The sequence below is a fragment of the Sorex fumeus genome, unplaced genomic scaffold, assembly GCF_029834395.1.
Source record: "Sorex fumeus unplaced genomic scaffold, SorFum_2.1 ptg000029l, whole genome shotgun sequence".
NCBI lineage: Eukaryota > Metazoa > Chordata > Mammalia > Eulipotyphla > Soricidae > Sorex > Sorex fumeus.
This window is the reverse complement of record NW_026606086.1, coordinates 17,413,063-17,427,119: the sequence shown is the minus strand read 5'-3', so window position 1 is coordinate 17,427,119 and position 14,057 is coordinate 17,413,063. Positions and strand designations below refer to the sequence as shown.

Here is a 14,057-nt window from a genome sequence, read left to right as displayed (position 1 = left end):
ACCCCTCCGGGATACGCCCCCTCCCGCCCTTCCCCCCACCCACTGTAAGCCCCTCCTCAGCGCTTTCATTTCTATGACTTAATTTCACTGCACACCCAGCAGTGCAGGCTGGGTGCGACCAGGCATGTGCACCCCGGCTGGCTGGAGCTCTGCCCCTGTTCCCCCGCACCCAGCTGCCCTTCCCCCATCCAGCTCCGGAGGCCGCGCCCTTCCCCAGTGCGATGCGAGCTGGAAGAAGCTGATTGCTACATTTTGCAGGAATTTACAAGCTGCTGTTAACACAGGGCCTAGGTGAAGGTTTAAATGATACAGACTTACAATTAAATAAAAGGCATTAGGCACAAAGTAACGGGAGGCAGAACCCGCTAGGCCCGCGTCTCCCCGCCCAGCTCGGGAAGCCGGCACCTGTGAGGCCTCCCAGAGGGTGGACCTAAGACCCCCAACCGCCCCCCTCCAGCGCTGGACCCAGGCCCCGTGGAAAGACCTGGGTGTCCACGTAGGAAGACCCCCCACCCCCACCTACAACCGGCAGCTGGGAGGTGCCCTCTGGGGAACCTTTGAATACTGCGAAAGGCTGCCTGGCAAGCAGGACCGGCTGTCCCCTGACCGCCAGGCTGGCAGGGACAGGACAGAGTCGCCGCGGCGCGCCTCGGGCCGGCCGGGCCAATTATCTCCCGCAAACACGGGCCACCGCAGCATCGCACCCCTGCCCGTGGCCGGGGACCCTCGTCCTCACCCCGTCTCACCCTGTTCTCTGGGAGGGGGCGCCTGCCGCGCAGGGGCGGGGAGGGTCCCGGCGGGTCCCTGAGCGCCAGGCCGGGCGTGCGGGGGCGGCCGCGGGAGTCTGGGGAAGCCGCCGTCTGGCGCGGGCGCCGGGAACCCCGCGCCGCCCCCCGGACGCGCCGGGCCTGACCGTGCGGTGCCCACGGACCTGGCGCGCAGCCCGGGCCAGGCCGGAACTGGATTCCCCGCGCCGAGCCCCGCGCCGCCTCCCAGGAATAAGGCGCAAAGCGGGGCGCGGGTGCGGGTGCGCGCCCTGAGAGAAAGAACATCCGAGACCCGCACAGCGTCCCCCCCACCCCACCCCCCGCCTCCCGCTTTGGGTGTGGACCCCGCCCCCACATCCGGTTGGCCCGGAGCCCGCCCCCCAAACCCCCGCCCACGCCGGGACCCTCACTCGCTCCTGGACCCCTCCCGCGCCCGAACCCCCACGCCTGGATTCCCTTCCCCCACGCCGGGACCCTCACACCTGGACCCCACCCGCTCCGAGCCTCCTCATGCCCACCCCCTCCCCCAAATTGGACCTCGTCCCTGGGGTCCGGATACACCCCGGCGGGAGCCACGGTTCCAGAACACCTCCCCACGAAGGTGGGCCCCCGGCGGCCAGACGCTCTAGCGCGCAGGCACACACGCGGGGACACGCGGGGACACGCAGAATCGGGCAGAGGAGGCTGCGCGGGACCCCCGGGGAGTCCCGCGTGTTCCCCGGCTCCCGCCCCGCGGCGCCCCACTCCGGCTCCGGTCCGGAAGGCTCGTCCTCCCGGGCGCTTTCCGAGAAGTCGCTCCGCCCGCCCGGAGCCGTCCCGGGGGATTGTGCCCGGTCCCCAAGGCCCGCAGCGGGGGTGGGGCGGGAGAGCGAGAAGGGGGTGCACCGGGCGGTCTTGGTCTCGGGGCGGGGGCGCCGAGGCCGCTTCACCCCCCACAAGCGCGAAGGGGCGGGGGGCCTCGAGCCCCGCTTGGGCTTGGGGGAGGGGGCGCGAGCCCCGGTCCCGCGCGCTCCCTGCCTCGCGAGGAGTGGGGGGTCGAGCCCTCGGGGACCCCTCGCGGCCGTGAGGGCCCGGGCGGCCGAGGTCCCGCGGGTGTCCAGGCCAGCGAGTCAGCGGGAGCCGGGGGTGGGGGGGCGGCGGGGCGCGGCGGGCGCCCCTCCCGCGCCGGGCGCCGAGCGCTTTCGGGGAAGCGGCGCGGGGGCGGCGCGGCGCGGGGGCGCGCGGTTGGGCAGGGGCGGGCGGGCGGGCGAGTGCCGTCCCTCCCGCCGCGGCCGCACGACCCCCGGCGAGCCGCGCGGCCCACAATTAAAGCGGGATTCCTCCCCCGCTGACGTCGGCGGCGCCCGGGCCCCTCCCGCGGGCATAAAAGGCGCGCGCTCCGCAGCGCAGGCGGCAGTGGGGGCCGGACGGCGGCGTGCGGGCAGCGCCGGGCAGCCGCGCTCCGCCGGGCAGCCCGCTCCGTGCCCGCGCCCCGCGCCCCGCGCCCCGCGTCCCGCGCCCCGCGCCCCGCGCCCCGCGCCCCGCGCCGCAGCCATGCCGGCCGGCCGTGCCGCGCGCACCTGTGCGCTGCTCGCCCTCTGCCTGCTGGGCAGCGCGGCCCAGGATTTCGGGCCGACGCGCTTCATCTGCACCTCGGTGCCCGTGGACGCCGACATGTGCTCCGCGTCCGTGGCCGCCGGCGGCGCCGACGAGCTCCGGACCAACGTGCTGCAGCTCCGCGAGACCGTGCTGCAGCAGAAGGAGACCATCCTGAGCCAGAAGGAGACCATCCGCGAGCTGACCACCAAGCTGGGCCGCTGCGAGAGCCAGAGCACGCTGGACACGGGCGCCGGCCGCAAGCCCGCGGCCTCGGGCAAGAACACCATGGGCGACCTGTCCCGGACGCCGGCCGCCGAGACGCTCAGCCAACTCGGGCAAACTTTGCAGTCGCTCAAAACCCGCCTGGAGAACCTGGAGGTCCGCGCGCGCCCGGCGCCCCCGCCCCGGCCCCCGCGCCCCGCCGCCCGCCTGCTCCCCGCGCGCCCGCCCGCCCCCCACCCCGCACCCCTCGCCGCGCGCCGGGCCGCGGGCGCGTAACGGTCTGCTTTCCCCGCCCTTGCGCCCCGCAGCAGTACAGCCGACTCAATTCCTCCAGCCAGACCAACAGCCTTAAGGATCTGCTGCAGAGCAAGATCGATGACCTGGAGAGGCAGGTGCTCTCCCGGGTGAACAGCCTGGAGGAGGGCAAGGGGGGCGCCAGGAATGACACGGAGGAGAGGGTCAAGATCGAGAGCGCGCTGACCTCGCTCCATCAGCGCATCAGCGAGCTGGAGAAAGGTACCCGGGAGGCGGGCTGGGGCCGCGGGGGTTCCCCGGGGCGGCCGGGAAGCCCGGCCCGCCCGCGCCCCCCGCCCCGGGGCTTGGCCAAGTGGCGTCTGTGCGGTAACTTTGCGCCGGGCGCGCAGGGGCGGGGGGCGGGCTCCGGCGGACCCGAGCAGGTGTCCCTCCGGCTCCTCGGCGCGGGCGCTCCCGGCCCAGACCCCGCTAGTATTGCCCGCGGTTTGCTCCCGGCCCGCGCGCTCCAGGGCGCGTGGATAAGCCAAGGCTGCGGAGCGGGGAAGTCGGGGGAAATCAAACACGGTTGTAAAAGGGGGGAGGGGTCTCCGGGCCCAGAGCGGCGCCACGTGACCCGCCCCGCCCGCCGGTGGTGCGGGTCGGGATGCACAGTGCCATCTTAAGGCGCCTTATGTAACTGAAAGGCAGCTTTGGGCCCTGCCAGGCAGGGACGCGGCGGCGGGAGGGAGGGGGCAGTGGAGCTGGGATGAGGACCCCTCCCCCCAGGGGTCTACCTGCCCCGCTCCTGAGGCCAGGTCGGAGAAGGTGTGGCCCTGGTCTCTGAGGGCTCCGTTCCCGATTGATTCTCAGCGAGTGGGCGGGTGCTGGCCCTGCAGAGCGCCTTCTAGAAACAGCGCTTGGCCCGAGGGGCTGGTAACTGCCCGCTGGTGTCCCTGCCCGCTGTAGCCGGCCCAGGCTTAGTCCGGACATGCCCAGGCCCGCCAGGCCAGTGTGTGGGAGTGCGCGTGGAAGTGTGGGGTGGCCTGGGAGACAGGCTAGACTGTGGGGGATGGTGGCCGTGGGGGAGGACATGAGGCCCAGGTCTGCCCCCAGCACTCAGGGAAGTGCCCCCCAGAGCAGCCCCTCTGGAGACCGTGTCCCGTGGCACCCGCTAGCTTTCAGGCAGACGCTGCCAGGGCCCAGTGGGCAGACGGGGTGTGGGAAGCCCGGGGGTGGGGAGGTGCTGGGAAGAGCCGCAGTCCCACAGGACTGGACATCCGGCTGGGCCCCACGGGGCGGATTGATGGGGCTATCAGAGGGGGCTCCTGAGCCCCGGGCCACAGCTGGGCCGCAGGGTACTCCGAGGGGATGCAGCCTCCCCCTTGGAGAGGAGCGGGGCCCCGGCCCTGCCCAGGCCAAGTGCACAGGCCTTGGGTCAGCGCTCCTGTCCTGTCCCAAGGCCCCCAGCACCTGACCCTGTCCTCGTGAGCAGCAGGACGCCCTCCCCAGGGGACCGTGCCCTCCCTCCCCAGGTCAGAAGGACACGCGGCCCGGGGACAGGTTCCAGCTCACCTTCCCGCTGCGCACCAACTACATGTACGCCAAGGTGCGGAAGAGCCTGCCCGAGATGTATGCCTTCAGCGTCTGCATGTGGCTCAAGTCCAGCGCTGCCCCGGGCGTGGGCACCCCCTTCTCCTACGCCGTGCCCGGCCAGGCCAACGAGCTGGTGCTCATCGAGTGGGGCAACAACCCCATGGAGATCCTCATCAACGACAAGGTAGCCGACCCCTCCCGGGCTCCTGGCCAGCGCCCTGAACGCCGCCCCTCCCCCCACAGCCTCGCCCAGCCCGGCTACTGCCTGCCTGCGGCCCGGCCCAGTGCTCTGGGGGAGAAGGTGCCAGTGTCCTGGGCCCCGGGGAGGCAGTTCAGCTGATCCGTCCTTGGAGCGGCCATGGCCGCCAGCTCCCAGACACCATCCCAGGAGGATCCGGCCCCTTGTCCGAGCCCTGGGGAGGGAGACCGGAGGCTGTGCTGCTTCCGCTGCTGTGCTGCCCACCCGCTGGTCGGCCACAGGCTGGTCACAGGAGTGGGGGTGAGCGATGGCCTGGGGAACGGCTCGGGAGGCCACGCGCCCTGGACGGCAGCACAGGCGCTGACCGGGAGACTCGGGGCTGGGAGCTGGTGGCGACCCTCAAGTGTGCCCTGCTGCTTCCCTCTGCCAGGTGGCCAAGCTGCCCTTCGTGATCAATGACGGCAAGTGGCACCACATCTGCGTGAGCTGGACCACGCGGGACGGGGTATGGGAGGCCTACCAGGATGGTACTCAGGGCGGCAGCGGCGAGAACCTGGCCCCCTACCACCCCATCAAACCCCAGGGTGTGCTGGTGCTGGGCCAGGAGCAGGTGAGTGGTGAGGGGGCTGCTGGGAGAACCCAGAGCCCACCCAGGGCCAGGGCCAGGAGGCGAGCGCTGCTTCCAGCTGCTGCTCCCTGTGCGGGGTGCTGGCCCCACCCTGGTCCCCGGGGCCTTCCCGGACAGGCTCCTTGGGGGCGGCCCCAGTGGCAGCCCACGTCTTGGGTTCCCTGGTGCTTGCTGAGAAACCGGCGAGGAGAGAGGGTCCCCGGGGCCCACCTCCACCCTCCTTCGCTCTCCGCAGGACACGCTGGGCGGCGGGTTTGATGCCACCCAAGCGTTTGTGGGCGAGCTGGCCCACTTCAACATCTGGGACCGCAAGCTGAGCCCCGGGGAGGTGTACAACCTGGCCACCTGCAGCACCAAGGCCCCCCCGGGCAACGTCATCGCCTGGGCCGAGAGCCAGATCGAGATCTACGGCGGGGCCACCAAGTGGACATTCGAAGCCTGTCGCCAGATCAACTGAGCCCGGCTAGCCCCCGCCCACCCCTGCTTGTGCGGTGATGACCATCCGTCCAGTTTCCTGTCCTCCCCGCCTGGCGTCCCCCCTGCACGCTAGGCAGGCCTGCCTCCCACCTGCCCTCGGACCCCGTCTCAGGCATGTGTGATCCCAGCTAACGCCAGCAGCCGCGACTCTGAGAGCCAGGGGAAGCCAGTGAGAAGGTGCAAGCGCGTGGGTGCATGCGTTTGTGTGTGGTGTGTTTGTGTGTGTGCATGTGTATTTGTATGTGTGCGCATGTGTGTGTTGTGTACACGCGCGTATGTATTTGTGTGTGCGTGTGTGCTTTGCGTGTCAGCAGCAGTGTGGGGGAGGGTCCTCCTCTGGAGCAAGGTATTTCCTTCCATCCTCCTGGGGGCTTTGGGGAGACCCTTTTCAAAGCACCCGCTCTGAAGGTCAGTCTCCAGACCCCGGCCTCAGGGTGCCCCAGAGCCCACCCAGGACCCTGCTGGCACTCAGCCCCCTCAGTAGGAGACTCCGTCCCTCCCTCCAGCTGCTGTCCACAGCCCTGATTTTGTGGCCGTGAGGAACCAGAGGGACTTTGTGGACAGAGACCTGGGCCCGCGCCTGATGGTCACTCCTCATGTGGACTCCAGGGGAGGAGGTGGGCACAGGCAGAAGAGCAGCCTGGAGACACGCCGTGTCCAGAGCCCAGCTCGTCCTCACAGTGTACGGCTGTGCTAGTTTCCACCAGCCCCGGAAGAAGGGAAGTAAGCATGTGTGTACGAGTGTGTGCGTGCATGTGTGTGCGTGCCTGTGCATGTGTGTCCATTCATGTGTGTGCATGTGCGTGTGTGCATGTGTGTGTGTGTTCGTGTGTGTGCCTACGATTGTGTTCGTATGCGTGTGCATTGTGTGCATGCGTGTGCCTGTGTGTATGTATGTCTGCATGTGTGCGTGCATGTGCGTGTCTGTGCATGTGTGTGCGTGTCTGCATGTGTGTGTGTGCGTGCGTGAGTGTGCATGTGTGCGTGTGTGAGTGTGCGTGTCTGCGTGTGCGTGCATGTCTGCGTGTGTGCGTGTGTGTGCGTGTCTGCGTGTGTGAGTGTGCATGCGTGTGCTACTGCCTGCTTGGTTGCACCACCTGGGGGTCGCCGCAGGCCTCCAGGGTGCCCTGGCCTGTCGCCAGGCACCTCATTAGCGGAGAGGCTGGCTCGTCTCTGGCACTCACTGAGCTCAGCCACTCCTTCCGAGGACGCAGGTGCTGCGCCGTCTGCGGGGGCACCTGTCTCTGTGTTGTCGGAAGCTCGTGCATCTGTGATCTGTGATCTGTGATCTGTGCGTCTGTCTGCTGGTGTCCCCGCAGGTGTCTGGCGGGCCCCGCCCGTCCCCCGGGTCTCTCCCAGACCGCTGTGCTCTGCTGGAGCCCTCGGGCCCGGAGGGACCCCTGTGTTTGCATGTCCCCGGGATGGCCCGTCCCTGCCCTGGTCACTGTGCCCCACCTGCATGGACCCCTCCGGTTCTGTGTTGTGTGCCGAGTACCCCTTGTTCCTGCCCCTCCGTGTCGCAGCGACGGCGGCCGCCCGGGCCCGTCCCCTGCCCACTGCCCACTGCCCGACATACCAAGACATAACTCTCAGTGTGGAGGTTGCGAAGGAGCCGAAACAGCCCGCGATTGGGCGAGAGCTTGCCCCCTTCAGCCATGTCCAAGGTTGCTGCCACGTGAGGGCACCCCTGCCCGGTGCTCTCCCAGCAGCCCCCACGACGGCGGACCCCGCGCCACCGCAGCCCCGGGCTGGGTGAGAGCGTCCGCTCGGGACCACAAGCCATTCTCTGCCCCGGCCCCAGGGTGGCAGAGCACCCAGATACCCACCTCCACCCCCCAGCCTCTCCCGGCCGTGCCCAGGGTGCGGGGACAGCAGCCGCCTGGGCCACCCCCGACACCCTCACTGTGTAACACTTGGCACTTTGCCGGCCCCAGGAACGGCAGATGCCACAGCCACAAATCTTAATCTCCGTCGTGGCCCGCGGCCCTTCCTCTGGTTGGGGCACCCGGTCCACTTAGCCCACCCTTTCTCAGGTAAAGCCATTTCTAACAGGCGGCCCGGCCGCCCAGCCCCGCGCCCACCGCGGGGCTCAGGTCCCTGGAATCGAAGCCTTCTTGCTTTTGATAATACAGTATTATTTCTCTTACTGTAGAAGAAAAAAGTTTATTACCAAACAAGAGTATTTTTATGAGAGAAAAGGACAAACCTACAAATTAATTCCGCCTCTATCCCCGCCCCAGACACTTTCAGCCCCGCCAAAACACAGGCCTGAGCGTGGGTTCGAGGAGAGGAGCGTTTTGTACGCCGACCCTTCCTTTTCTACACTCCCACTTAGTTTTCTAAGACTGCGAAGATCGCGCGTCACCAGCCCCAGTCGGGGACGGGCCGCCCAGGGAGGCCGAGGCTGGTGCGAGGGTCTCGCCGCCTCTTGGGTGTGTGTGGGGGGAGCGGGAGGGCCGGGAGCCCCAGGGAGCACAGCCCGACACTCACGTCCCGATCTGTCTCACTTGCCAAAACCCAAGTCCCCTCGCGGTCGACGCGGCTGGTGTTGTCCCGTGTACATACTGTACTATAGAGAGAATCGGTGTATCTTACTTTTTCATGATCCGCTGACCAAAGCTGTACATTTTCATATGACCTGCCACCTCCGGCTGTCCGGCGGGTCAGCACCGCCAGCAGCGACACCGGAAGCGCTCGGTTCGTTCCCACGGGACTCCGGCTCTCTTCTTTTTCCTCATTTTCTTGCTGAAACGACATGAATCGTTGAGTTTATTTTTACACAGTAAAGAGTGAAGAAAGACGGTGGCTCTGGGTGACTTCCTACAGCTGAGTGCGGCGTCACCTCCCCTCCCCCCCCCCCCCCCCCGCTGGCTCTGGGACAGGGTGGGGGGTGCTGAGACATGACGAGGCCCTGCCAGTGGCCCTCTGCCCCCCACTGACACTCGCTTGTTCTAGCTGGACCCCTGCCCTGTTGACTGTGCCCACACTCGCTGGCCAGCCTGCTGCCTCTGGGTCCGTCCTGCACCCCGGGGTGAGTCAGTCCAGTCTCAGTCATAGGGTGGGGTGACCCCTCAGGATGGGTCCCTAGCTTCCAGCCACCCTCCCCAGGAGTGACCCCGGTGGCCTGCTGGTGAGTGGTCCCGGACGTGCCTGGGGGGCTCGCTGGCCTCCTGAGAGGCACCTGTGCCCGCCCCACCCGCCTGCGAGACTTCACTGCACTCATGGCCTCTGCAAAGTACGTGTCCCTGGCATGCAGGCGGGAGTGGGCAGGAGAGGCCTAAGTCTGGGCACTGCCAGGGGTGGGAGCTTCCCAGTGTGGGCCTTGCCTGGGGCTCCCAGCAATGGCCGCCAGCCCCCAGCCCTTGGGGGAGACGCACATTCCGGGCCATGGGCTTCAGGCGTGGGGGGTGTCTGACCTGGGTTCCCACAGCCGGGCTGAGTGGAAGCAGGATGCTGACTCCCCGGGCAGGCCTGCCCTGAGCTGTCCTCGGCCGTGAGGGGCCAGTGGGGCCCTAAGGGCCTGCCAGGGTCCTTGCCCAGAGGCGAGCTATGGGCTGCTGTCCAGGGAGGAGTCCCAGAAATGGGCAGCTCACAGGCTGCTGGGCAGAGGACGCATGTCCCGAAGCTGCTTTGACCTCGGCTGCCCTGGGCCGGGACGGCTCAACTGTTGGCCCCCAGGGAGGGAGGCCCGGGGATGCTCCGTGCTCCAAGCTTCCCCTCAGGTGCACTCAGCTCCCTGGAGCGGGAGCTGAGCCAAGGACAGCCGTGGGGCAGTCCTGAAGGTTCCAGAACATTCTGGAAGGGTTGTGGGTCTAAGCTTTAGAACCTGAAGCTTTTGGTTTGTTTTTGTTTCTTTTTGTTTGGGGACCACCCTGGGCTCGAGTTTATCCTGTCTCTACACTTGGGGACTTGGGGAACTGTGTGGGGCCTGGAATGGAGCTGGACCAGCACCCTCCCGTTCTGTTGTCACTCCAGCCCCGAACCAGGGAGCGGCTGGGAGAATCCTGGCTCGGGCATGGCCGCCTCCCCCCGGGGTGGGCCCAGCAGCTACCTGAGCCCCCAGAAGAGCTGGTTCCATCATCCTGGCCTCAGGCACACTCGCCTTAGGCGAGTCCAGCTAGCCACCGGACAGGGGAGGGGGCAGGGGGCACCGACTACCCAGTGCCACGCCTGCACCAGCGAGCGACAGGTTCTTTGCGCCCTGCTGAATCCTGTGCCATGCTCGGCACAAATGCAGGTTTGCACGGGAGGGGACATGCCGAGACCCCAGTGTCTAGGGGAGCCAGCCATGATCACCAGCACCGGTCACTGCGACGTGGGGGGTTCTAAGCCATGGCTCCCCGGCGACCGGCCCCTGCCCTCACACTCAGGGGCCCCTTTGTCCTTCCTCACATGTCCAGGCCATGCCCCTGACCTTTCACTCCTATTCCATCCCCTGGCTGAACCTGAGGCTGACCTTTCTAGAAGCATCTCAGCCTCATCGAGGTCAGGGCACACCTAGGTCCTGGGGGTCCCCATGTCTGAGCACTGAGTCCACCCCACTGCCCTTACAAGGACAGTCTGGGAGAGGCCCGGGAAGGCTTGGAAAGGAGGCAGTGGCAAAGGAGAAAGAACTATGTCCTTGGAAAGCCATCAGGGGCTGGAGCCATGCATAGCAGAAGACGTGTGCCTTGCACGTGGCTGACCCAGGTTCGATCCCCTTATCTTTTCCAGTCGCCTGAACACCATCTGGATACCCTGAGCACTGCTGGCATGACCCAAAATCAAAACAAAAGAATCCCCCACCCATCTACTCAACTATTCTTACACCTACTCACCCATCCACCCCCCCACGCCCACCCCTCCATCCACCCACCCACCTTCCCATTCATCCATCCACCCCCGACCCCCCATCCACTCAATCATCCATCCTCATATCCATCACCCATCTGTCCATCTACCCCTCCAGCATCCATCCACCCATACCCACCCACACATCTGTCCACGCACCCCCTACCCACTCAGCTCTCCGTCCTTCCGTGCCTCCCTCATCCATCCCTCCACTCGCTGATCCATCATGCGTCACTCATTCACTCATTGCTCATCACTGGTCTGTTCGTCCAGACAGACACCCTGAGGAACCAGCACCAGTGAACAGCAGGCTCAGGCCTGGGGTCCCCTACCGAGGCTCCACTCCAGGCGTGAGTGGTAGAAGACACAGAAACGGGAGGACAGGACACAACCCCCATGGCTACCTGCTGCCTGTCCCTGCTGGATCTCTCTGCTTCTCTATTCAGGCCAAGGTGGGGCAATCTGCAGAAGTGGGCCCAGAGGGAACATCTTCACTGTGCAGAAAATTGGCTCAGAGGGGAGCCCTCAATCAGCACGGAACTAGCCGCAAGCAGGCTGGCAGCAAGGTCAGGGCAGCCTGCAGAGACCCCAGTGTGGCTCCGGGCCCAGAGCTCCCCGTGTCTGCAGTCTCGGGCCCCTAGGGCAGCAGGCTTCTGTCCCTTTCAAAAATAGCTCATTGGAGGATGCTCGCACGTCCCCGGCTGCTTTGACTTTGGTGCCTTGACAGTGTGTGTGTCAAGGATGCTTAGAACCATGGTCAGCAACTGCGACATCTATTTTGCCATCTGAGCCTTCCCACGGCACAGGTCAGCAGGTCAGTCCTGGGCAATGCCCTGCACCTGACACCCGGTGCGTGGTCCCCAGCCTGGAGCCTCTGGCCTGCCTCCTGGCCTTGGAATGCTGCTCAATGGGGGCGTCTGTGGGCCCCATCTCTGCAGGCCACGTGGTCCTTTCTCCCTGGGTTGCAGAGCCCCTGATCTGTTCTTGGGGATGGGCTGCTTCTGTGCTGGCCCCTGACTTTCTCTAGCTTCCGGAAATGTGAGCCCTTCTCAGTGCCGGCCCGCCCCGTGCAGCCTCAGATCCAGCAAGTCCAGCTCTGCCTGAGCTTCTGGGTCAGGTCCAAGAAATTATCTGCTCCTCCCCCACCCCTCATCATCTCAGGCCCATAGTGCCACTGCCAGCAGCCACACCATGTCCCCTCCCTGCTGGTGGCGGGCGGAGACTGCGAACTTTCCCCAGAAGCCCCTTCTGGCCCCGATGTTCTTGGCTCTCTGCTTTGCTCTTGAGTCTGAATGTCTAAGAATCACAGAATGTGGGCGCAGATGCGGGAAGCAAGAAGCAGGCCAGCTTCCTGCCAAGTGCCAGCAAGCGAGGTGGCAGAATGCCGGACTCTTGTTTACAGCCGGACTCAAAGGGGCCGGAGCTGCCTCGTAGCCCCCCGGCTGGCCCCTGCCCCCAAGGTGCAGGAAATGCTCAGCACTATCCTCTGTGCAGCCAGGCCAGGCTGGGGGACCCCCGGGGAGCTGCTGGCCATAGCGAGGAGGTCAGGTCAGCGCCTGGAAGGCAGCTGGGGCAAAGCCTGTCACCCGACACCTCCCGACAGGGCCACCGGTGCAGAGGGACAGAGCCCTGAGTGCACCTGACCGCCAGTGGGCTGCAGAGAGGGCACCCGCCCCAGCGATGCGGCTGGCACCGCCTCCCCCGCGGATGAAGCGTGGGCAGAGGCCCAGCAGGCCGGGAGCCGAGCCTGGACAGTGCTGGCGCCCGAGTCCTGGGCCAGGGCGAGTGGCCAGGAGCCGCCTTCCTTCCTCCCCTGGTCCCGGCAGGGTCGGGGTGAGGCACACCCCGGGCTCCGCAGAGCACAGACGCCCGAGGGAGCCGGGCAGGGCCCGCGAGAGTCTGTTTGGGATGGGACCAAGGAGTTTCGTACTTTCATGTTGTCAACATTTTTTACACCAAACACATGTTGGTTATATAATTAAATTTTATTTATTTCAAAGCTAACTTTCCAGCCAAGCGCACGTCTCCCGGTCCGGTAACTTTCCTCTGAGGCGGGGCCGGGCGCTGGGCGGGGGCCACTCTCCCGCGGCCGACCCGCAGCCCAGACCCCCGGGACGGTCGCAGGGTCGGAGCCCCCCTCACCCGCGGCCGGGCGCCCTCCCCTCCCCCCCCCCCCCCCCCCCCGCCCCGACGGAGCCCGACGCCACCGCGTCGCCACGGCAACGCGGGCACGGACGCGGCGCTGGGCGGAGCGCGAGGGGCGTGGCCAGTGGCTCTCGCGAGAGTTCGCCCCGTACTTCCGGCGGGGGCGGGGCTGGGGCGGGGCTTCCGCTGGTTCAACCCCGCGGGGGTCCCGGTTGGCTCGTGGCCTTTAGTGTGGCCTTGCAGTGCAAGAAGGCCCGACCGGGCTTGGGCAAGGGTGCAGCGAGGGCCCAGCAGCGTGGACCCTGCCCAGAGGTCTTGTCCACTCAAGCCTGCAGGGGTCAGGCCCACACCTAACCCCTCCAGGCCAGACCACACCTGTCCCAGGCCAGATCCCACCTGCCCCAGGCCGGACCCCACCTGCCCCCCCAGGCCAGACCACACCTGTCCCAGGCCAGACCACACCTGCCCCCAGGCCAGACCACACCTGCCCCCCCCAGGCCAGACCACACCTGCCCCAGGTCAGACCACATCTGTTCTGCAGCCAGCAGGACAGCGGCCAGGCACCACATGGTGGGGGGTCCGGGAGCGGGGGTTCTGGGGGGCCCAGGACCCGAGGGGAGGGCTGTGGGTGGGACCTGGCCCCCAGACGCTCTCCTGCAGGAAGCCAGGTGCTGGGCCAGGTGACCTGTGCTGGCAACGCTGTGGGTAGACAGGGTGCCCACGGCCACGTGCTCGGAAGCTCCTTCAGCACCGCGGCCACCTGGCCTGTCCTCCCGCCCCGCCCCCACCGCGCAGGTGCCAGGGCTGTGTCAGCAGCGGGCCAGTGGCTCTGCCCTCTGGCACAACCCCCGAGGCCTGGAGCGGACATCTGTTCTACCTGCACCCCCACCGCACGGGCATCTGTGGTCCTGGCAAGGGTGGCAGGGAGAGCCAGGAGCAGGGAGAGGGCCGCCCTGCCATGCGGCCCTGTGTGCCCGTGGGACCTGCTGTCACTCGCGATGCCAGCCAGGACACCCTGAACCTGCAGCTCCCAAGCCCCTACCCCAGCCCACGCTCCCAAGGTGGCTTGCGTCCAGGACGGGGCTCTGGGCATTCAGGAGGCAAACGGTGGGCACGGGGCTTCCCGGGTGCTGGGTCATGCCAGGCTGTGCCCAGAGGTGCAGCAGGAAGCTGGGGGCTAGGAGAGGAGCCCAGGGGTGCCCGGGCTCACGGGGACCCGCATGGAAGGCAGGAGGTGAGATGGGGCAGGATGGACGCACCCCAAGAGGGGCTCCCATGGCCACCTCTCTCTCTGGTGCCATAAGTGGTCACCCCCAAGGGTTCCTGCCCGCCGGCCCCCATGCCCCATGCCCGCCTGTCCTGCCCCCGTGGCGGCCGCACCGTG

At 67.2% G+C, this 14,057-nt stretch overlaps 1 protein-coding gene across 1 annotated transcript; it reads left to right on the top strand.

Moving 5' to 3' along the window:
* Positions 1-2,258: 2,258 nt before the first annotated feature.
* On the top strand, positions 2,259-5,876 carry NPTX1 (neuronal pentraxin 1). Its single transcript, XM_056115780.1, has 5 exons — positions 2,259-2,723; positions 2,876-3,083; positions 4,334-4,578; positions 5,024-5,203; positions 5,457-5,876. Exons 1-5 carry the CDS (start codon positions 2,301-2,303, stop codon positions 5,676-5,678), a joined length of 1,278 nt encoding a protein of 425 aa, XP_055971755.1. The 5' UTR covers positions 2,259-2,300; the 3' UTR covers positions 5,679-5,876.
* The last annotated feature ends 8,181 nt before the right edge of the window (positions 5,877-14,057 follow it).

What these genes read in the sequence shown, in the direction of transcription:
- NPTX1 (XM_056115780.1), top strand. Translation starts at nt 2,301, where the DNA reads ATGCCGGCCGGCCGTGCCGCGCGCACCTGTGCGCTGCTCGCCCTCTGC. An exon ending in CCCGCCTGGAGAACCTGGAG is followed by an intron (nt 2,724 to 2,875) that starts GTCCGCGCGCGC and finishes TGCGCCCCGCAG; the next exon opens with CAGTACAGCCGACTCAATTC. An exon ending in TGGTGCTGGGCCAGGAGCAG is followed by an intron (nt 5,204 to 5,456) that starts GTGAGTGGTGAG and finishes CGCTCTCCGCAG; the next exon opens with GACACGCTGGGCGGCGGGTT.